We start from the raw sequence: 25,062 nt of genomic DNA on the forward strand, positions 1-25,062 counted from the left end.
TCTGACGGATGTTGGCTCAAACTTGTCTTGCATACACACGGTCACACAAAGTTGTCGGAAAATCCGATCGTTCTGAACGCGGTGACGTAAAACGCGTACGTCGGGACTATAAACGGGGCAGTAGCCAATGACTTTTGTCTCTTAATTTATTCTGAGCATGCGTGGCACTTTGTGCGTCGGATTTGTGTACACACGATCGGAATTTCCGACAACAGATTTTGTTGTCGGAAAATTATATAGCAAGCTCTCAAACTTTGTGTGACGTAAATTCCTATGGAAAATGTGTGATGGAGCCCACACACGGTTTGAATTTCCGACAACAAGGTCCTATCAGACATTTTCCATTGGAAAATCCTATCGTGTGTACAAGGCATAAGTCTATAGGGTTCAATATTGAGTTGGCCCACCCTTTACAGCTATAACAGCTTAAACTATTCTGGGAAGGCCGTCCACAAAGTTTAGGAGTGTGTCTATGGGAATGTTTGACCATTCTTCCAGAAGCTGCATTTGTGAGGTCAGGCACTGATGTGGACGAGAAGGTCTGGCTCGCAGTCTCCGCTCTAATTCATCCCAAAAGGGTTCTATTGGATTAAGGTGCAGGCCAGTCAAGTTCCTCCAGCCCAAACTCGCTCATCCATGTCTTTATGGACTTTGCTTTGTCTACTGGTGAGCAGTCCTGTTGCAACAGGAAGGGGCCATCCCCAAACTGTTCCCACAAAGTTGAAATTGTCCAAAATGTTTTGGTATGCTAAAGCCCTAAGAGTTTCCTTCACTGGGACTAAGGGGCCAAGACCAACCCCTAAAAAAAAAAAACCCACACCATAATCCCCCCTCCACCAAATGATTTGGACCAGTGCACAAAGCAAGGTCCATAACGACATGGGTGAGCAAGGTTGGGGTGGAGGAACTTGAATGGCCTGCACAGAGTCCTGACCCCAAACCGATAGAACACCTCTGGGAGGAATTAGAATGGGGACTGCGACTCAGGTCTTCTCATCCAACATCAGTGCCTTACCTCACAAATGCACTTCTGAAAGAATGGTCAAACATTCCCATAGACACACTCCTAAAGCTTGTGGACGGCCTTCCCAGAAGAGTTGAAGCTGTTATAGCTGCAAAGGGTGGGCCAACTCAATATTGAACCCTACGGACTAAAGCCTCGTGCACACGATAGGATATCCGTCAGGGAAATGTGTGATGACAGACGGTTTGCCTAAAATCCGACCGTTAGTACGCTCCATCAGACAATTGTTGTCCAACTTTCTACCAACAAATGTTGGTTGGCAGGCTAGTAAATTTTCGGCGGATGGCGGTTTGTTGTCAGATTTTCCTATCACCTGTACACAAGTTTGTCACACAAAAGGCACACACCCTTTGGACAAAGGTCTGACGCTTTGTTGGTCAACAATCTGATTGTGTGTACGAGGCTTTAGACTGGGATGCCATTAAAGTTCACGTGCGTGTAAAGGCAGGCGTCCCAAAACTTTTGATAATACAGTGTATGTGACTCATTCCTGTAAGTGTTGTTTTTTTTGTTTTTGTTTTTTTTATATCATGTTTGATTTGAATTGTCCATGTTTGTGGCAGGTATATGTTTAGTTGGACCTACATCCTCTTTTTTCCACATGAAAGCCCAGAGCAAACTGTCAAAAAGTAAAAAAAAAGTTTACTGACCTTTCCTTAGGTAGTCACAGTTGTAGTAGTGACATCTTCTTTTTGTTGTTTTAAGGACAAATCTGTTTTTACCTCCCTGCTTTGTAAAGTTGGTCACTGTGAAAACCTCGTCTACTGGTATCAGAACCTCCTCTTGGTCTGGATAATAGGAATATTTTTTGATCTGAGCACCGAAGCAGCTGGTGAAGGTGAAAAAGGTGTCATCTCCAAAGTCCTTTGCTATCTTTTGGCTGGTGGATGAAGAGGAAAACTGTCCAAGCCTGACTTCTCCTCCTATTTTTTCAGGCTCAAAATATAGGTATTTCATCCCTCTGTATACCGACCATGGTGACCACCAACAGCTCGACCTGAGGAGCACTACAGCTCGTGTCATCAAGAAATGCAGAGAATGGTAACGGAATGTGTCCCAGCTGCTATAATTTCTCACTGCGCTGTTGAAATCCTTATAAAGGTTGGTCTCGTTGTTGGAATAAGCCATGATGGCAATGCCGTACTCATCCCGAAAGCCACTCGGTACACTCCGTTTCTTGGTGTTCCATTTCTTTTCAGCTGCATCCCAAGTTCTACTAAATTCTGAGTCATCTTCTTTTTCTTTAGCAAGTAGGGAATTTATTCTACTTTCCATCTCTTCTGTGCAACCTTCGTACTGATCATCAAACGCCGTGTCACTCATAGTTAGATAAAGCTGCTGTGATCAGAAGAACTCTATTATGGTCATACACGTACATTGTGACAAACAGCCCCTGTTCCTTGTTCCCCACCTGGGTTATAATTTGTCATTCCTTGTGTTAAAGTGTTACTAAACCCAGGACCCTGAATATCTGGTCTCCCACAGTACACAGAACATGCAAATGCAATTATTTTAGTAAATATAAACTGCTAAATAACTTTTCTCTTAAGCAGTCTTGTGACTTCTATCAGTGTCTGGTTAAAGCTTGTAGGAGGCGTTTTCATTGCCCCTGATTGTCCTACGAGTGCTAATTGGCCCTGTGCTGATCATACACTCTACCAAGAAAAAAAAAAACTCTCCAGCAATACACACCAAACTGAGCATGTGCAGCCTGTCCCCTGGCTCTGTTCTATCAGGAGATGGTTTGAAGACAGTGGAAGAAGGGGAGGATCAAACAGCAGTGACGGCTGGTGGTATATATTTTTTTGCATTGCATTGTTTTCCACCCCCACCCCCCCAAAAAAAAGATATACCACCAGCCGCTACTGCTGTTTGATCCTGTCTTCTCTGATCCTCCCCTTTTTCCCCTGTCCTTAAACCATCCCCCGATAGAACAGAGCCAGGGGACAGGCTGCACATGCTCAGTGTATTGCCGGTCGGTCAGTTAGTCACCAGCCCCGCACTTACCCCATCTAGGTCGCAGGCATCGCTTCCTCTGGGTGGGCAGGCGGCGGCTTCCCCTGTGTCTCCTCCTCCTAGGCGGCCAATAGGATCACTTCTGCTCTCGGCCAATCGGGTGGCAGGTCTCAGGACCCGCTTCCTGATTGGCAAGGAGGAGAATCAGAAAGACAATAGGGAATATTAATTTGCTACTGTCACACAACTGGATGGGCTCAGGGTGCAATGCTCTGCGCCCCGATTCCACCTTTTTTTTAAGCCAATTAGAGTCTCTGGCTCTAATCATGTGCTTCAAAAAAAAAAAAAAAAAGACCTTGTTGGAATCCATGCCTCCAGTAGATTAGGGGCCTGGCACATGGATTAGGGGGTAGCCCCATGTATGAACCTATGGACGGGCCACCACTGTCAAACAGCCTTTTTATACATTGCAGATGATTAACCCCTTAGGCTCCACAGTGAGTATAACAAACATGGTTTACTGATTTTACTTGTAGCGCTGGTAGATTTATGATCTACCATCTGATAGGTAAATTTAGTGAATTGCTCGTTAGGGGAGTTAGATTTGCCTCTGTTCCAGCCTGGCTGACGTTGCATGTGGTTCCACACTGAGCCGGTGGGTGTCGCTCTTACCATTGGCTGGTGTTGGAAAGGCAACGTGTCGAAGTGTATGGGTGCTCCTCTGTCCCAGAGACAACTCCGTGGAGGTGGTCCTCCGAGTTGCATTCTGGGAGAGGGTATTTATGGGACAGATGCCATATTTTGGGGTTCGTTTTACAGCCACCTGCTGGCCCTCCTGGCCGACAGGTATGCGATCGAGTGCTACCTCGTGGTCAACCGTTCCGGAGGCCCGCACCGCTGCGGTGCGTGGGTGGGCCCAGAAGCATGTCTGGGGCCTACCACAGCAGCCGAGGAATGGTCCTGAGCTGTCTATCCAGAGTGAAGAAGCTGGACAACTGAGGAGATCCCAGGGGAGGACCCGTCATGGAAGGATCATGCAGAGTGCTGGTCTGGAGATGGGCCTGGTGACTCAGTTGGAGGACGTATCCAAAAGTAGTTCTACAGCATAGTACTGCCGGGTTGGCTTAGAGGTCCAAGTACTGTGTCTGACATTCACCGCAAAACTTAATACATCCTGTGGCAGAGGATCGTACGGGTTTATTTCAAGCAAGTCTGTGGCAGAGACTTTTGCTCGTGCTACGTACTGGCTGCTAGGCAAGTGAGAGAGGCCTATCCAGGCGAGCAAAGATTGTGTCCCACAAGGGGACTGCATCCGATTACAATATTCAACTTTAAAGGACACTCCCCAGAATCCTAAAGAAAGGTATTTGAGCTTCCCTGCAGCTTCGCTCCTGCTCTTTCCTGCTACTTCCTTCGTTACTTGGTTTAATAAAGCATTGAAAACGTACTCAAGTGTTGGTGCTTTCATCGTCCAGAGGTAAACTCAACGGAACCCTAGACCCGGTGAAGCAGGGGTGTCAAGAGTGAAGGTAACAAGCCCGCTTAAATCAGCAGCTCCACCGAGAGTAAGTGCTACATACTGTTGTGGGTTTAGCAACACTTTAATGGGTTGTTACTGGGAAAGAATGCAAGCAGGCTATGAGGTAACATGTCTGCAGGTCTGAAGCAGACCCAGCGAGGTCTATTTACTAGCCAGGAGGCTTAGGCTGGGTTCACATATATGCAAATTGGATGTGTTTTTAACCGTTTTTTTAAGCATGTCCGGGATGTGCGGTTTTCCTGTGCAGTTGTGGGTCCAGTTCAGGTGGGAATTCAGGCAAAAATTTGCACCTAAATCGCACCTAAAACGGTGAACAGAAATGCACCGGACTCCACACTGCAAACCGCAGCCGGACATGTGTGAGCCCGGCCTGAATTGTTTTGCTGGACTTTCGTTTTGGACTGTGATTCTTACCCCGGTCCTAATCTTTTGTTTTGCTGTACGCTGACTGACCAATAAACACGAGCAGGAGGCCCTTTAAACCTACTTGCCGCATGGAATTTTGGGTCAGTTTAATCAGAAGCGTGTTGACCAATCAGAATATTTTTTGGACAGTGGGAAGTAGGTATAAAAATAAAGAAAAAGGTGGCCAGGAGTGCATGAGATGAAGGCAGAACTCGGTCCCTAAACCAAACGATATCTAAAAGGAGAACATGCCCATAGGACTTTGTTTGAGTTGCACCAAAAAAGTTGAAATTACATTACATAAAATTATACATATTTTTATTCCATAATAAAGTTTAATAGGATTGTGTATATGGGGTTGTACGGTTTATTGGTTAAACTGGATGGACTTGTGTCTTTTTTCGGCCAGACTAACCATGTAACGATGAGCAATACATATATTTTAGTATAGGTATTTAAAAGACAAGTCAGCATTGGCTACTATAGGAACCTAAAACCTGAAGGTACAAACTAAGTGATCTGGCTAGAAAAAAACAGTTGCAGGGGCGCCTGCGCGAAGCCGCCTGAGACAGATATGTCCGCCTAAGCGCTCCACTCCGACTGGGACACAACAGACTAATAACTCGAGCCTCGCTCACATACTGACATTTCTCAGTAACAGGTATCTAGCTGCTACCCCCAGGCACTTTTTGGAATGATGTATAGTGGGAGGAAAGCCAAACTGAAGGCAGGGAAAGCGCAAGAACCGCTGACTAGATCCACATCTAAAATGGCGGTGCCGCTATTCTCTCACCTAACACAGTCTTACTGACAGAGAAGGACTTTTTCCACTCTTGTTCCCCATGCTCCTGCGCGCATGCGCAGCGGATTGGCGCTCCGGCACACACACATGCGCGGCCCGATGGTGCGGCGCGTGTATGCACAACAGCTCGCGTGTGCGCGCAGTGGCTTGCGGGTGTGCACGATAGCGCACGGTGTGCATGATGGCTTGCCTTACGGACTTACCTGCTTACCTGGATTTGACCCCTGGCATGTTTCACGGACTTGTTTACTTCCCTTGGTACCTGATTCATCTATCCAACACCAGACCCTCAGCCAGTTCCTGAACCCCAGCTAATTCTCCATACAGCTCTTCAGCCTTCCCAAGGAACTCACTCCTGCTGGTGGCCCATGCCTCCACGTGCCACCTGTTCCCTGTATCACCTCCGGGGGACGGGGTGCGCGTGGTCGCAAGGGCGAGCCGCTCTCAGGCATCTCGGCCTCGGTAAGTACTATCCATGATACTTACTCACAAAAGCAGCTGCAGTCTCATCACAGCGCAGTGAGCCAGAATATGATATTGAGATAATTCCTAATTCTCTACAACATACATCACTCAATTCTGACTTAATTAGTCAATTTGAAAGAGTCCTTATTAAAGCCCTTCAGACCACCTCAGATGCCATTACAGATAAATTGACAAGAGAAATTTTGGAGGTAGGACGACACACCTCTATCCTGGAACAAGTGGTTGATGAAGTTGAGGTTACCACTTCAAATCATGCTGAGGAACTTGAATACCTCTTCCCTCCAAAATTATCTTGAAGACTTTGAAGATAGAAACAGAAGATCTAACCTCCATATTAGGGGTATTCCTGAGGTAATTGAGGATCTTCAATCAGCAGTCACTGAACTATTCCAGGAATTAGCCCCTTCTATTCCCATCGAACGATTAGAAAATTGACAGATTACACAGATCTCTAACGCCACCTAAAGAAAGTGGTCCCCCCAGAGACATCATTATTAAATTTCACTATTTCCGCACAAAAGAACAACTATTATAGGGCGTACACACGGTCGGACTTTGTTCGGACATTCCGACAACAAAATCCTAGGATTTTTTCCGACGGATGTTGGCTCAACCTTGATTTGTCTACACACGGTCGCACAAAGTTGTCGGAATTTCCGATCGCCAACCACGCGGTCACGTACACCACGTACGACGAGACTAGAAAAGGCCGGTTCAGAACCAAGCGCGGCACCCTTTGGGCTCCTTTTGCTAATCTCGTGTTAGTAAAAGTTTGGTGAGAGACGATTCGCACTTTTTCAGACTCGTGGCTTTCAGATCGTGTTCTGCTGTTCAGTTTGTGCTTGTGGGTTTGTATCTGCTCTTCAGTGCGTGCAAGCAAGTTCCGCGTGACTTTAGGTAGTCATTGTATTCTTGTTCGTTCGTTACTGTTTTTCAGGTCGCTCTTCACAGGCCTTGCTGTTCTTCAGTGCGTTCTGTTACTTCGTTCTGAGCAGCCGACCGTTTTCTATCCATGTTTCGTATGCGTACTCCTCGTAGAGTTCATGCTGTGCGGGGGCTTGGTGTTGGGGTCCTGACCTTGACACAAGTCCAGTCCATGAACAGGGTGGGGAGGAGTTCATGGACCAAGAATTGGTTGCTTCAGCGTGACCAGTTCTCTCATATGCCTTTGCTCCGTGAGATCCGTGAGAATAATCCTGATGATTTCAGGAACTTTCTCAGGATGACGGACCCCGTGTTTCACCGTTTGTTGGCTTCGCTGACCCCCTATATCAGCAGGCAGGATACCTGCATGAGGCAAGCCATCACTCCGGAGCAGAGGTTGGTCGCTACCCTGCGGTATTTGGCCACAGGGAGAAGTCTGCAGGACTTGAAGTTCTCCACAGGCATCTCCCCCCAGACTCTGGGGATCATTATCCCAGAGACCTGTTCTGCCATCATCCAGGTCCTGCAGAAGGAGTATATGAAGGTAAGATTTTTATCCTTTTATGTCACATTTTATTGTATTGAATGTTTGCTAATATATTGTATTTCTTTCCTCATTCCCTAATTACCATGATTGTAATATGCTGTGAATGTCCCCTTTGTTCTCATGCATGCTGGATTTTTATGTAATTATTATTTTAGGTCCTTCATACATATTTGCCCTTCAATAACCTCCCCAGCATGGTGTCTCCTGGCCTATATTCACCTCATGTAGTCACTTAACAATGTATTTTATCAGCTCCATAGTAGTTCTTTACCCCAAACACCCCCTAAAATGTTTGTAAATGTTATTTTTGATTTAAATTCAGGCAGAGTGCCAGAGGCTTTTTTTGTGGTGTCCCCAAATAATTTTTAGTAACCCTCCCTCCCCCAACTGCTAAGTCAGCTGATCCCAATTCTCTATCCTCAATAATCTATCTGCTGACTTTGCCAAACCCATACACACTATACCCACCTCTTTACTGGTCAGATTTATGGATGAATTGTCCAAAGCATGTAGTGCAAGGGCCTGCCTGTATACTTTCAAATGGTACTGTTTAAAGTTTTTGTATCCTATTATTATCTTGATAAGTAATAGCAGAATGTCCAAATGTCCTCAAATGTGTACAGTGTGTATTTATATCTTTGTATTATGACACTTCTTACTTGTCCAGTGGGCTGCCAATATTGTAACTAATGAGGGGCTGTTCCAAGTAATACCCATTATTTAGGCATTCATCTCTCAATGAAGTGAAGAGGGTTACCTGTCCAAGATTTCCACACATCCCCTATAATGTTAGAAATGGCCCATGAGAGGGGGGGGGGATATGATAGGTGTACCTTATACTTTGGCCTTGTTAAATTCTTCTTACTAAATGCTATCTGGAGGTTGCCCCATAATGTTTGTGTCTAATCTGCTTGCCATGTTTCTGTGAAAAAATAGTAATGTTTATTGTTTTTTCCTCAACAGTTTCCTTCCACGCCACAGAAATGGCAGACTGTGGCCTCCCACTTTGCCCAGCGGTGGGACTTTCCTAACTGCGGAGGGGCAATTGATGGGAAACACGTCCACATCGTCCCACCACCCAACTCAGGGTCGTACTATTATAATTACAAGGGGTTTAATAGTATAGTGATGTTGGCGGTGGTGTCGGCTAATTATGACTTCTTGTATGTGGACGTGGGGAAGAATGGCCTGATGTCCGATGGTGGAGTCATCGCCCAGATGGAGTTCTACAGGCATCTCCAGAATGGCAGCTTGGACTTGCCAGCTCCAGAGCACAATGTTGAAGGACTCCCATTTGTGTTTGTTGCTGATGAAGCGTTTGCGCTGGGGGACCACCTGATGCGGCCATTCCCAATGAGGACCCTCACCCCGGAACAGAGGGTTTTTAATTACCGGCTGGCCAGAGCCCGAAGAGTGGTGGAGAACACATTTGGAATCCTGGCCAGCCGGTTCCGACTATTTCTGACACCCATCCATATGGCGGAGTATAAACTGAACCATATAATACTTGCGTGCTGTGTTCTCCATAACTTTTTAAGGAAACATTCGGCCAACTATGCTGGCTCAGTTGGGCCTGAGGCCGGAATGATACATCAAACCACACTGACGGCGCTTGAAAGGGGCCGTCCTGGCTTGCCCTCCCTGAGTGCCCGTGATGTTCGGTTACGACACCAGGAGTTCTTTGCGGGTAGGGGGGCTATCAATATGCCAAAAAATCTGTGAAGCCTTTTTATAATAAAAAAAAAAATCTTTGTGGACATTTCCTGCTTGTGTTTGTTTTAGCTGACCCTGACAGAAATGTTTTGAGTGCAGAAAATGGCGTGATTGTGTAACCTTATACAAAGCACTGTTGGCTGTTATTTACTAAATGCAAAAACACTTGCAACTGCACTGAAACTGCACTTGTAGTGCAAAGTGGATTTGCCCTTAGGAAATAACCCCCATTTTCTCATAAAACAACAATTACATCACCCCAAAAGTGTTGTAGCGTTGAGAGAATAATCCACACATTCTTGATTAACAATCTTTTTAATACCTGCACAATCACATGTGCATTTACCAAAGGTTTTTCAGACAAACCAACATGTTTGTTGTATACCAATTTTTGTGGTGGCATTATCCAAAATCAAAATGTCCATTTTATAGAAAACAGGCCTGTGTAAAATCAACAAGAAAAGACACAAATCTTGAACTTACAAACGTCACATTTGGTAGAACTTGAAGGCAATATCAGACATGAGTATTTAGGAACTGTGTTTGATATTGCGTTCAGATGGGGGGAAATCACCCCTGGAAAAGCCAAATTTGGAAGATGCACACAAATTTCCCAATGTCAACATGTGCTAGCTGCCATCACAGGGGATCAAGGGACGTGTTTTTGGGGCGAAACCCCTTCCTCACCGCTACTTTATTATTGAGGAAGGGGTTGCACCCCCAAAACGCGTCCATTGATCTCCCGTGATGGCAGATAGCACATGTTGGCACACTGTGTGCATCCTCCAAATTTGGCTTTTCTAAACATTGAAAAAATTTTTGTACGATAAAACAGGTGATTTTGTGGGGTTTAAATTCGCCCCAAAACATCAATGATGTTATTTTTTTTTTTTAATAACATCACTGATTTGTTGCTGGATGTTTTCCAATTGTAAATTACACCCCATGATCTCCCCGATCAGGATCTGGCCACTTTCTGATGTGAAAGGATCTTCATCCACAACCTCACGATCACCTAAAAAGAGAGGAACCCCAAAATAAATTTGGTTTCAAAAATATGCTGCCATCCATCTCTTATCTGAGCCTGTGGTCGCAGACACTCACCTGTTGTGGTGACTAGTTCCACCACGTCTTCATCTTCCTGCTCAGCTTGTGTTGGGGGGATTTCACCTTCTTCCAGGGGGGGGGGGGGCTCTGGTCTCCTCAGATGAGGGGTGTCCTCCGAGTCTTTTCTCCCCTATGTAAAACAAAAATGGTATAATTAGCACACAGATATTTAATGTCAGAACTATAAATAGTAAACATTGCTTGGAAGTGGGGTACAATTGTCTATTTTAGCAGAGTTCCAACATGTAGCTTTTTTAGTGTCCTTTGTCAACCTGCAATACTTTACCTGTTTTGTCCAAGCTTCACAGATGTAGCCCCCCCTATAGTATACACTGGAGCACCTGTGTGGCCCCCCTAATAAAAATGATGTTCTTTTGTCCCACACTAGTGCTCCAGTGTCCAGATGTGAAAACAGCTGCTGAGTGTCCTCTCCTTACACAGAATCTAGTTTGCATTTCATTCTAGTAACAAAGCCATCTACACAACCCAATTCTTTGAAGACAAGTATAGGGCGTCAAAACGGTGGCCAAATGCATATGGGCTAAACAATGGTATTTTATAGTTGGAACGAAAAATGTTTGATCCGAACGAATAATGTGCCCATGAACATGAAAGTTGCCATTTTAAACTGTACAACAGTAAAGAAAAGCACATGGAGCAGCACGAACGTAATAAACATAAAGAATAGGAACACAGCACAACTACTTACTTTTTTGCAGCACTCTCCGGATCTTTCTGTACTGCTCATGTTCTCGTAATTTCAGGTCCGACCACCGCTTCCTGAGCTGATCTTTCGATCGTCGTACCCCGAAATTCCGGTGCAGACTCCTGACCACTTTCGCCATGATCTTGGCCTTTCGGACATTGGGGTTGGGGTAAGGCCCATACTTTCCATCATAGTCGGCCTTCTTCAGGATGTCCACCATTTCCAACATCTCCCCAAAGGACATATTTGAGTCCTTAAATCTCCTTCTGGATCGGGACGTTTCAGGCTCCGGCCTTACCTCCTCCTCCTCGTTGCTATAATTAGCACGCACCTGCTGTCTATCCGCCATGTGCTCTTCCCCCACTGCGCCGAACGAAAAGGGGCGGGGAATAGACTAGAAAGAACGTCAGGGGCGGGCGAAGTTATACGCGTGCGCAGTGTGTATAAAGCGTAACACACGTGCGTCTTACGTACGATCTGTGAGCGGAGGAAGGAGCATCGGAGACGCCAATCGTGATAACGAAGGTAAGATCTAAACTTGCGCCTATACTGCTTCGAAATGGAAGCCTATATTGTAACAAGATTAGGGGAGTTTTGCCTGACATTCGGGTTTGTCTTGTGTTGTGTCTTGCAGAGAAAATGGATGGGTTCCACGACCACAACTTCCTCCCCCTGTTCATGGACAAGTACAGGGAGCTGCCCTGTCTGTGGCAAGTGAGACACCCCCACTATAATCACAAACAGAAGAGGCAGGCAGCGCTGGAGAAACTGCTGGAGTTGGTGAAGCCGGTGGTCCCCACAGCAACCATCCCCTATTTAAAAGCCAAAATTGGTGGCCTGAGGAGCACATATCTGAGGGAGCGCAAGAAGGTCACGGATTCCCAGAGGTCCGGAGCTGCAGCAGATGACATTTATGTCCCCAGGCTGTGGTACTATGAGAGACTGCGATTTCTGTCAGACCACACTGAAGTCAGGGAATCCCTCTCTACTCTTCCTTCCACGCTTCCTTCCACCCCAGCTGAGGCTTCCGATGTCCAACCTGGGCCTTCTAGCCAGGAAGAAGTGGAGGAGCCCAGCTGGAGTCAGGTATAGCATTCTTCTACAGATTTCTGGACAATAAAGAAATGATGTTTACTAGATGTTATTATTGATCGCTAATTGCTGATAAAAAAAAGTGTTTTACATATCAATAGACAGTAGTGGGCACCCAAAATTGGGACACAAATGAAAAATGCTGGGCTCAGAATGATAGTCTGTTATATTTGTTAACATTCAATTTTCAGCAGTCAGGAGGTGAAAATTGTGTGTGATTGATGACTAAAAATCTCAAACTATGTCCCTTTTTCATACACAGGAAGACCTCAGCCAGGAGGAGGCTGTGGAATGTGGCAGTCAGAAGGAGGCGGGGATTAGTGGCAGCCAGGAGGAGGCGGGGCTAAGTGTCAGCCAAGAGAAGCCAGGGACCAGTCGCAGCCTGACTGAGTCTCAGGTCCCTCCCCTCCGCCTTCCATACAAAAGGGCCAGGAAGGCCACTCCGAGTCCCGTGCAGGATTCAGCGTTCAGGCTGATCCAGGAGGCTTCTGCGTCCCTCAGAGCCTTACCAACTCCTGAAGAGGCCTTTGCCTGCATGGCTGCCACCAAATTGCAGGGCATGCAGGAGGGTCAACGCCTCCTGTGTGAGGACCTTATTTATAAAGTCCTACGTAAGGGGGTGAGTGGGGAACTAACACCCAAGATGGATGTCATTGAGATGGACGATCCTCCTCCTCCTCCTCCTGCTGCCACAACTCCACCACCACAGCCACCGCATGGAAGGAGGCGTGGAAAGAAGACCAAAGAGTGATGGCCCTGGGTTCAGTCTGGTCTAACAGAAGCTGCAGTCTCTCGTATGACCACAGCCTGGGGACATAGATGTCATCTGCTGCTTTCCGGATCTCTGGGACTTCTGGACCAGACTGCCCTCCCTTAGATAAGGACTCCTCAGGCCACCAATTTTGCTTTTAAATAATTGATGTCTGCCCTGGGGGTCCAAAGCTTCACCCACTTCTGCAGTTTCTCCAGCGTTGCCTCCCTCTTTGTTTAGTTGTGAGCCCTTAATACATTTTTGGGGGAAATTCTACTCTCCTATGTGTGTTTTCATCCAAAAAGGACAGTTTGTTGGTGACAATCCAGGTACATTTCTAACATAAAATGTGAAATTAACAAAGGACAACAACACCAAACAATCTCCTACAGATTAAATAGAACAACATGGGAACTTGTCACAAAAAACACACACAAACATTTTCGGGAGTACAAATCAAAATCGCAAAAAAAAAAAAAAATAAAATAGAAACACAAAAAAAGAATCTACATTAAAGCCAAAAAATATATAAAAAATATACAAAAATATGTTGTCAGATGTGAGAAATCAAAATATATTGAGGGAATCCCGATAAATAGTAACATAATAAGTTTGTGAGAAGTGTGTGTGAATATGAGCAGCAAAACTACTTAATTCTTGTCACATTATAAAGAAGAAGAGAGTGCGCTGTATTAAACCATTTTGAACATTGCAGCGTGACGAAAGTGCTGTATCCATTGCGAACGCTAAGTTTACCAGAACGAGCTGTTCCGTCTTGGAATTTCTTCTGAGCATGCGTGGCACTTTGTGCGTCGGAACAGGCCACACACGGTCGGAATTGACACGATCGGATTTTGTTGTCGGAAAATTTTATCTCCTGCTGTCCAACTTTGTGTGTCGGAAAATCCGATGGAAAATGTCCGATGGAGCCCACACACGGTCGGAATTTCCGACAACACGCTCCGATCGGACATTTTCCATCGGAAAATCCGACCGTGTGTACGGGGCATTAGAAGCTGCCCGCAACAAAGACTCCTTAATAATCCAGGGTCATCGATGCCAAATCTATCAAGACCACTCTCAACAAACACTGATAAAAAGAAAGGCAATGAAACCTCACTTTCAATTACTTCAATATCATTGTATCCCATATCGCTGGAGTTTTCCCTTCATCATTCCCCATGCCTACAAAGGAACCACCTATACCTGCAAAACTGCTGACGACTTACTCGCCACAATCCTTGATCTTCGCCTGTCAACACCAGAAACACCTACAGAAGGCTGCAGCGTCGGGCGAACTCTGGCTCCCCTCAACAACAAAAAGACATTCCTAAATAAACTAACGTCACCCAGCATCCATAAGAGAAGTCGCTATGCTTCACCTACTCCAGAAGCGGAACCAATGAACTGATATACAGTGTTCTGTCCACCAGATGTTTTATACTGGTTATTTGTACCTGTGTTGTTAAATTTACATGCAAAATGTGTAATTTACTTAAGACAATCATATGTGGTGTGCCGGCTCCATTTCTGGTTCCTTTTTGGTATTGCTGCAGTTCTGTTTATTTGTTTAATGTATGTGTAATTAAGGAAGTTGTCAGCAAGCAGGGAATTCTGGGTAGAATCTTAACAGGAAGTGAACCAGCCACCATTGCAGGAAGCAAGACATGTCTTTCTCAATCTATCGCCATCACCCCTTAGGGAACTTAAAAAGTACGTTTTTACTATCACATCTTGTATTGTACATCATTGTTTCTGCAATGTATGCTGTATTGTATGCAATATTATACTTATTGATGTCTATTTCTGTTATTTGTAGTTTCAGCTGGCTTGTTCTAATAAACTGAGATCAAAGAAATATGGTATCTGAAGTTATTGGGATAAGAAGCTAGCTGTCCCAAAGACAGAACATACAGTATATTATATCCTTTAATGGGTGATAATTCTTCTTATAAGTATACACAACACTACACAAAACTACATCCCCTGCACAAGCAGATCTGAACTAAAGTATTTATCTTGGTTTCTGATCTGTTTGTCAGTATATATTTCAAATGAAACCTAGACAAAACAAGCAAGGAAAATTATTAAAGATTCAAATGTCATGTTACAATTAAAATATAAAGATACCGGCTATAGGATACATACAATATTCCATGGTACAATGATGCAAACACAAATATACACAGTATTCCATTGTTCCATTCAACAATGGAACACTGTATATAATTTGTGTTTGCATCATTGTACCATGGAATATTGTATGTATCCTATAGCCGGTATCTTTATATTTCAATTGTAACATGACATTTGAATCCTTTGGATTTTTAATAAAGAATTTTCTACATTCATTCCATCTTGAATCTTGATATACTGCTGCTAAAAAGCCCCATGGGTGAATTTTCCTTGCTTGTTTATTCATTTTCGGGGTGTGCAGCCTCCATGTCTCTCCTATGTGTGTTTTTTCCATTGATGAAACCTAGACAAACCTAAAATTTGTCTATCCTATGACCTTTTTGACAGTACATAACTCTCCTTCCTTCCTTAAATTCCACAAATTATAGATCTCTCACCCTTATTTAGATTAGAATATAATAATTTAGTAATTTAGATCTTAGTTTTTTTGGTTCTTTAAATAACCTATAAATCCACATAGGGTAAACTATTATCCTCATATAGGAAATAAGGTAGCCCATTCTCTCTCCTTTTACTCTTTTTAAGTATACACTTATTTCTTGGATCCTGATCTAGAACATTGATTTCATTCTACTTATACATTAGCTACAACACTGTTCTAGAATAAATGATCCAGTTTACCTTACCATACCAAATGGATCCATACTTTGTTACCTCAAATATTTATTGTACTTGAGACTTGATTGTTATAATGTTTGTTTTCAAATCACCTATTTGATGGCTGTCGTAGTCCCGGAGATAGCCACTGCACCTCCAATACATCCTCAAGTACCCGACGGATTCGTTTGGACACTCTTGGACAAGTTGTACCCACTGTCTGGTGTTTTTTCACCACCCCTTGGATACTAGCTCCATTTAGGAGCCACCTTCTCCTTAGCTGAAATACAATACGTTTGGAACTTGATCTATTCTTGACGGAATCGGTGGAAAATATTCTCAGAAAATCCAAGCACACTTTCTATAGGCTTATAAACCTGACACCTTCTTAACCCTTGCATTACGAAAAAACCTATCATCCGAAACCCATTAGACTAAAACTAACCAAAGATAATTATACCAGCAATCCACAAAAAATCCTACATGAATTTCAAAGAAAACTGTCTGAACTCTATAAAGATCCCCATGGATTTGACCATTCACGATTAACCACCCTTCTGTCCTCAATTTGTCTGCTTCCCTTTCCAATACTCAACAAGAAACCCTAGACAGACCAATCACCAAACTAGAAATACAGACAGCAATAAAATCACTAAAACCACGTAAACGCCCAGGCATAGATGGTTTTTCAGCCACTTAGTAGTGTTGCAAATTGCTTATATCTCCACTCATGGTTGAAGCCTTCAACTCCCTTCTCACAGGCCACTCCTTTCGTTCAGAATCACTAGTTGCCTCTATTTCAATGATTCCAAAACCAAACGCAGATTATACCTCTTGGTCTAATTACAGACCAATATCAATACTCAATATTAATATTATACTATTAGCTAAGGTCCTCTCTAACAGACTCAATCCTATTATAGGTACCCTAATCCATCGAGACCAAACAGGGTTTATACCCTCCAGACAGGTAGGAGACAATATACGTTGTGCTTTGCTTTTAGCTCACACTGCACCTACCTGCAGTATCCCAAACTGCTTCCTTTCACTAGACATGAGAAAGGCATTTGATTCATTATCCTTGTCTTATTTAAGCGCTTCAGCCCCGGAAGGATTTACCCCCTTCCTGGCCAGAGCACTTTTTATGATTCGGCACTGCGTCACTTTAACTGACAATTGTGCGGTCGTGCGACGTGGCTCCCAAACAAAATTGACGTCCTTTTTTTTCCCACAAATAGAGCTTTCTTTTGGTGGTATTTAATCACCTCTGCGATTTTTATTTTTTGCGCTATAAACAAAATAAGAGCGACAATTTTGAAAAAAACGCATTATTTTTTACATTTTGCTATAATAAATATTCCCCAAAAATATATAAAAAAAACATTTTTTTCCTCAGTTTAGGCCGATACGTATTCTTCTACAAATTTTTGGTAAAAAAAAAATCGCAATAAGTGTTTATTGATTGGTTTGCGCAAAAGTTATAGCGTTTACTAAATAGGGGATAGATTTATGGCATTTTTATTAATGATTTTTTTTTACTAGTAATGGCGGCGATCAGTGATTTTTATTGAGACTGCGACGTTATGGCGGACACATCGGACATTTTTGACACATTTTTGGGACCATTGTCATTTATACAGCGATCAGTGCGATAAAAAATGCACTGATTACTGTGTAAATGACACTGGCAGTGAAGGGGTTAACCACTAGGGGACTGGGAGGGGTTAATCAGTACTAGGGGAGTGTTTTCTAACTGTAGGGGGGATGGGCTAGCAGTGTCACTAGACTGATCACTGCTCCCGATGACAGGGAGCAGTGATCAGTGACACTTGTCACTAGGCAGAACGGAGAGATGCTGTTTACATCAGCATCTCCCCGTTCATCCTCTCCATGAGGCGATCGCAGGTATCCCCGCGGCGATCGAGTCTGCGGGACCCGCGACCCAACGCACGGAGCTCCCGGCCGGCGCGCACGCAATGGCACGGCGGGGAATTCAAATGGACGTACAGGTACGTCCTTTTGCCCAGCCGTGCCATTCTGCCGACGTATATCGTTGTGAGCTGGTCGGGAAGCGGTTAAACTCGATCCTTCTTCAATGGGGATTTGGCACACACTTCCTGAGATGGATTTCTTTTTTTAAATCAGATAATTTTTATTGAAAATCAAAAACAAAAAATAAAAACAAAAATCAAAGAACCATACAAAGGTTTTTCAGTAGTATTTAAGGACATATATTAAGCACATTTATCTGACCACAAATATCTGTACATTGTGTCACTCATATATAATAACATGCTTTGTAGTTTCATATCAGAAATAAAAGATGTATATGTGTAATAAGGCATTTGTGGTAGTGTTTCTTCATTCTTTTTACTTTATTCTTTATTTCCCCTTTTTTTTTTAAAAAAGGAAAACAAAAACAACCTTTATGTCCTCTTAATAGGATACTATTTCTCTCCACTTTCGGTCCCAAAAAAAAAAAAAAAAAAGGGGGGGCCTCTGAGTGGAGTTTGTTACCGCTAACCCTTAAACAGCGGGAGGCGGTAAGTATGCTCTATAACAAACAGTACCCATTGGGTATAACACAACATAAACCTTTAAATCTTTGCAGGTCCCAACACTCTTGTATCACTGCTCTATCGCAGACTTTCTTCTTCAGTGTCATAAACTAACTTGGTGTATTTATTGATGTCGGTCTACCGCCTAAGATTCTATTTTGAACCAGTCGCAATGGAGCCAGTCCCGGGGTGTCTAACCAGGGTTCCCAGATAGATTCAAATTTTTGTGGGCTACCTCTATGCTTATAGGTGAGTTGTTCTCTAATAAGAGAATCATTTACGGATGTAATCCATTCTGTATGTGTGGGGGCCGTTATAGATAGCCATTTTCTGGCGATGAGTTTCCTAGCTAGGAATAAAGTTCTGAGGATGGCAATATATGTATGGGGTGTGTACTGTTCCTCATCCAACCAACCCAGCAAACAGAGTTTAGGGTCTGTAGTGAGTCTAAGATTCCAGATACTATTAATGGTACTAATCACTTCCGCCCAATATCTATGCAATTTTGGGCATTTCCACAGCATGTGAACAAGTGTACCAGTGTCCACAAGACAGCGAGGACACAGCGGACTCTCCCTCCTGCGCCATCTGTGTAATTTCTCAGGTGTGCGGTAGGTGCGATGTATAATAAATAATTGAGTGAGTTTTTGAGATGAGGACAGTGATATTTTAGGTACATTATCTAATATGGTAATCCATTCCTCATCTGAGATATGCTCTATGTCTGCTCCCCATCCAGCTCTACAATTCAGAGCCACCGCTTTAGACACGTGGCCCAGAAGAGAGCCGTACAGAGAGGAAATTTGTCCCTTTCGGGATGAAGACAAGATCAGCTGTGTAATCACCGGGGACCTGGATAGCTCCCAAGTGGACACCACAGCCTGTGCTGTTATAGCATGCCTAAGTTGCAGGTATTGGAAAAATGAGGTGTTTGGTAAGTTAAATTCTGTACGGAGTGATTGAAAATCGCGCAATATGCCCCCGCAATATAGTTGTGGGATATATTTCACTCCCCTAGCTAACCAATTGGAGAAATTTTCCAATTTGTTTAATTCTAGGTAGTTTCTGTTATTCCAAATACGAGACCAGTTTGTATAACCCGTGTACTGAAGATGTTGTTTTGTTTTGTTCCATACTTTGTCTATAAGCTGTAGCGTAGGGTATTGAGTCAGTGCTCCCAGTTCACCAGCCTCTAAGCACTCCACAAGTTCGCCACATGACACCTGAGTGCACACAATATTGCGGATGGGGTCAGGGGGCTCAGGGCAGAGCCAGCCCGTCAGATGTTGCATCTGAGCTGCTATAAAGTAAAGAAACGAATTTGGCACCGCCAGTCCCCCCGAGTCCTTAGCCTCTTGTAAGGTCTCTAGTTTTATTCTTGGAACCTGTTTCCTCCATATTAATGCACGATAGATGGTGTTACATCTCTTAAATATGTGGACAGGGATCCAGACGGGGGCGTTGTGGAGTGCATAGAGTATTTGTGGATTCCATATCATCTTTATCAAATTGCATCTGCCGACTACGGAGAGTGGCAATTTAATCCAGCTGGTAGTTTTTTCCTGAAATTGTTTAAGTATTGGGTCTATATTTAGCTTTATATAATATTCTAGGTTAGGGTGTATAATTATTCCTAGGTATTTAAATTTATCAACTATTTTGATCTGTTCAGCTATCTGAGGTAGGGGCCCTGTTAGTGGATCTAAGGGTAGTAGTGTGGACTTGTCCCAATTTATTGTGAACCCGGAAAAGGTTCCAAATGTGTGTATTAATTCCATTAGCTTGATCAGTGAGGTGGAGGTGTCACCCAGAAATAAAAGTGCATCATCCGCATATAATGCCAATTTGTCCTCTATTTCACCCCGTCTGAATCCCACTATGTCTGGGTTCCCTCTTATGGCTGCCGCTAGAGGTTCTATGGCTAGAGCAAAGAGCAATGGAGAAAGGGGACATCCTTGTCTGGTTCCCCTATAAAGTTCAAAGGAAGAAGACAAGGTGTTATTTATCCTAATACATGCCTTAGGGGCCTTGTATAATAATTTAATCCAAGTAATTATTTTATCCCCCAGATTAAATTTTTCTAATATTTTCCACAAGTAGTCCCATTCAACGCTATCGAACGCCTTAGCGGCATCAAGTGAGAGGATAGCTTTCTGTCCTTGATTATCGGTGGGTATTTGCATATTGAGATAGAGACGCCGGAGATTGTTTGCCGTAGATCTATTTGGTATGAAGCCAGACTGGTCCGGATGGACTAATTTAGAGACCACTTTTGAGAGTCTCATGGCAATTACCTTTGTAAGAATTTTTAGATCTGTATTTAACAATGATATAGGTCTGTATGACTCAGGTTTATCAGGTTCTTTTCCGGGCTTTAGTATAACTACCACCACCGCTTCATACATGGATCTCGGCAAGGAATCTGTGTTAAGCGTTTCTGTTAATGTATGAAGTAGTTCCGGCATGAGTATTCCTGCAAATTTTTTGTATAGCTCTATGGGCAATCCGTCATTACCTGGGGCCTTTGAGTTTGGGAATGAAGCTAGTGCAGTATGCAGTTCCTCAATATTAATAGGAGCGTTTAAAAGCTGCCTGTCTGTATCCTGTAGCTGGGGTAGAGTAATATAATCCAGAAATTGTGTCAGATCCTCTTCAGGATAAGACACCTTTGAGGAGTAGAGATCTTGGTAGAAGGAGGAAAACTCCTTCAGTATAGACGGTGTATCTGTGACAGTCTGTGATAAAGATGTTGTGATGCTGTGAATTACTTGAGGTGGTTGTTGTGACCTGGCTATCATAGCCAACATGTGGCCAGTTTTTTCCCCTTCCTCAAAGTATGTTTGGGATGTGAAAAACCTCTTGTTGTCTGCTTGTTGTAAATGTAAAGTACGATGTAATTTTTGTGCGTCCGTCCATTGCCGCTCATGTTCAGGTGTTGGAGATCGCAGAAACAATTCCTCCGCCCTCTCCACTGCCCGAGCGGCATCTTTTGCCCATTGTCTGCTATTTGTTTTTATGGTGTTAATTTCTTTTAAACACATACCCCTGACATATGCCTTGAGAGTGTCCCAAACCACCCCCGGCGCAGCTGAAGGTTTGTTAGTTTCAAGAAAATATTTAATGTGCATCTGCATTTTATCTGCATCAGTAAATAGCTGCAGCCAAAAGGGGTTCAGCTTCCAGTGCACAGGTAGGGGAGTTTTATGAAAGTTTAGGGTAAGCTGCACCGGGGAATGATCAGACAATCCCCTAGCCAAATATGTTACTTTCGGGTCATATCGATATGTTAGATCATTTCCTAATGCAAAGTCTATACGAGATAGTGCTGAATGTGTCGGGGAATGACATGAGTACTGGGCTCGCAAGGGAAACTTACACCTCCATAAGTCCACCAACCCCATCTCACCTATAAACCTAGCTAGTGGAGTACATTTCCTAGGGCCCTGAGGACAATATTTCCTATGTATGTCAAGAGAAGAGTCCATTACACTGTTAAAGTCACCACAAACATATACTGGTATATGCGGGTGCCTAGCCAAAAATCTAGCCAGACACTGCAATACCGTCAATGCAAAAGGTGGGGGCACATATATATTAGCAATAATACAGGCTTGAGATTCCCATACCCCCATAAGAAAAACAAATCTGCCCTCAGAGTCCACTTGCACATCTTGTTTAGTAAATGCAGCAGATCTGGCCACAAGGATACTAACTCCTCTGGAGTAGTTGGTATGTACAGAGTGGTATTGCACAGGATATTTAGACATATGTAATAATTGTATGGAGTCTCTGGTGAGATGTGACTCCTGCAGACATATAATGGTGGGGTTCTGCTGTGAAAGAAAAGAGAACAGGGCAGTCCTTTTTGTAGGATCACGCAAGCCCCTAATGTTCCAGGATAAAATTGTATCCAGCCGATTACTCATTAAGACGGGGGGACTGCATAGAGGGGCGCATACGCCAAGAGGTATTTAAATCTTGAGAAATGAACCATTGTGCCCATTCACAAATGTTACCTGGGTAGATAATTTGTAAACAGTGTTGACCTTCTTCAGTCTCAGGTAAATCAGTCTGGACGATAGAGACATAATACAGACTTATATGCCGTGTGCACCTGCAAAAAAAAAAACCCATCCAACCAAGGTTGGGAAATAGAAAAAACATTAAAAAAATAAAAAACAGTCTGTCCATAACAACAGTAGGTTTAGCAAACCTAAACTCAGATAGACCAATTATTGAACTTTGATAAGTGCCCCGCAGGGCTTGTAAGGGGGTAGAGTTGAGGGCCGGGACCCAGCGTCTTTGAAATCAAAGTACAAGATTTAAACGATAGATACTGAGAGGTGGCAATGTAAAAAATTTGTGTCTCTCTAAGAGCTCCTGAAATAGCAAGGTGAGCAAAAGGATTCATATATTGCTGGATACTTTGCAATTTTCAATCAAATGCATGCCCTTGGTCAGCTCCACGCAAACGCCTTTCATGTCGACCAAGCCAGGAGGCAGCCATGTTTGGGGATTCAAAAAAATGCACTGTTCCATCTGCTACCACGCGTAACTTAGCTGGATACAACATGGAATAGACTAGTGGTATTGCCCGCATCCTTTTTTTTTACTTCTGTGAATTTTGCCCTCTGTTTTTGGACAGCAGCCGAGAAATCTGGATATATTGAGACTTTGGAGCCTTGTATGTCCATATCAGTTTTTTGTCTGGCTAAGCGTAATATAATGTCTCTGTCCTTGTAGTGGAGGAGTTTTAGGATAAATGGTCTGTGATTGCCCCCCGGTGGCGGTGGTCGGGATGGCACCCTGTGAGCCCTTTCCACTGAGAAGAATGGAGTAAGATTATTTTTCCCAAAAGTGTCTGCAAGCCATGCTTCAATGAACTCTGCAGGGTGTTTCCCTTCGGATTTCTCAGGCATTCCGACTATACGGATGTTCGACCTTCTTAATCTATTCTCCATATCTTCGATTCTAGCTGCTGATTCATCAGCTTTATTAGAGGTTATGTGCATTTCTTGGGCTAAGGGGGGTAATTCATCCTCAATAGAGCTCACACGTCCCTCCAAAGCAGTGGCCCTCTCCCTGATTTTCTGCATATCTTGTCTAATGTGCAACAAACCTTCCTTCATGCCTTTGACTTCAGTTGATAAGTCAGTAATGGAGGAGCCATAAGCATGGACTGCAGTTAGTATGTCCTGTAGTGAGGGCTCTCTATTTTCCACATCTGTGGGATCAGCAGTGACTTGGGCAGGGAGGGGGGATGGTGGATTACTCACTGCGTTCCTGGAGGCCGCCGGCGCCATTTTCTCAGGCACATGTTGTGCTGTGTTAGGAGTCTTCACAGGGGGTCCGTTTTTGGCTGTTTTAGCTGTGCAGGCTAGCAAAGTTTGCTGTGTGGACTTGACACCGCTGGCTTCATGGGCATATTGGCCGAGTTTAGCCGCCGCCGAGGCATAGGAGTCTCTTCCCGTTCGTTGCTGGAGCGGGGATCCGCCATGCTGGGCCGTGCCGTCGGTGAGGAGGCTCCCTTCCTTTTTAGGCATGTTTGCCTTGTTATTATGGCGACCGGGAGTCGCTGTAGTGGTGACTCCACACCGGGGGCGAAGTATCCGGTCTATTTCTGCGATGTATGTGGCTCACAACAGGATTCTGTGAAGCAGGATGCAGGAGCTAGTGTGAGACACGTCCTCTCACATGAACATCCAAGCCACGCCCCCTGAGATGGATTTCTACCTTATATCTGCATTCAAAAGCATTTATATTCTACTCAGGATTCTGTTCTGATCCCTTTATCAACAAAAGAGGAACGCATCAGGTTGTCCCCCTCTTCGCTTTAGCAATTGAACCTTGGCCCAACTCATTCGTTCCGATGCAAACATCAGGGGTCTTGAACTTGGAGGTCACCACCATAAAATTTGCCTATTCGCAGACGATGTCCTAATATTTCTCACTGAACCCTTGTTATCTGCACCGCTCCTTCTTAACATCCTTACAGATGATAAATCCTCATAAATCCAAAGCTCTAAATATATCATTATCACCTAAATTTCAATCACAATTACACAACTCTCTCCCGTTTACCTGGTCAACAACTCATATAACATATCTAGGTATTAATCTCACAGCTAATCTGAAAGATCTCTAGATGTCCAACTACCCTCCACTATTAACACAACTTACTAAATTGCTTTCAACCTGGTCATCCCTACCACTGGCATGGATGGGCCGTATAACAGTTATCAAAATGTCCATTCTTCCCAAGATCCTTTATCTTTTAGAGTACTTCTTATACCAGTCCCATCACGCATTCTCCAACAGAAAACTATTCAATACATTTGGGACAAACTTAGACCTCGATTACCCAAGCATACTCTGTATTCCCCCAAAATCAGAGGAGGTCTAGGAGTACCTGATTATACAGAATACTATTATGCAGCCCAATTGGCTCAATTTACCAAATACCATGCCACCAAGGAAATGTGTGGGTAGCACTTGAATCAGTAGACTGCGATCCCTGATCCACTGCAAATCTCTTGTGGCTTGCCCCCATGCAACGGAAAACTATCACTAATCCCTACACCAAACATAGCCTTTCCATCTGGGATAGACGGAAAACTTGTTTCGGATTCCAATCTCAACAAAATCTTCTTCTTTCCTT

At 43.8% G+C, this 25,062-nt stretch overlaps 1 protein-coding gene across 4 annotated transcripts in view; it reads right to left on the minus strand.

Annotated features, from left to right (window-relative positions):
• The window catches only part of LOC141126648 (ecto-ADP-ribosyltransferase 5-like), a 75,771-nt gene that overhangs the window by 22,744 nt on the left and 27,965 nt on the right, over positions 1-25,062 (minus strand). For 2 of the 4 annotated variants that reach the window (XM_073612587.1, XM_073612585.1), the window contains one exon: positions 1,675-2,359. In XM_073612587.1, coding sequence (XP_073468688.1) covers positions 1,675-2,359 — 685 coding nt within the window. Of the gene's footprint in view, positions 1-1,674; positions 2,363-25,062 lie in introns of all 4 variants that reach the window. The other 2 variants (XM_073612586.1, XM_073612584.1) reach the window with 1 other exon arrangement.

The sequence above is a fragment of the Aquarana catesbeiana genome, linkage group LG02 (assembly GCF_042186555.1).
Source record: "Aquarana catesbeiana isolate 2022-GZ linkage group LG02, ASM4218655v1, whole genome shotgun sequence".
NCBI classification, from domain to species: domain Eukaryota; kingdom Metazoa; phylum Chordata; class Amphibia; order Anura; family Ranidae; genus Aquarana; species Aquarana catesbeiana.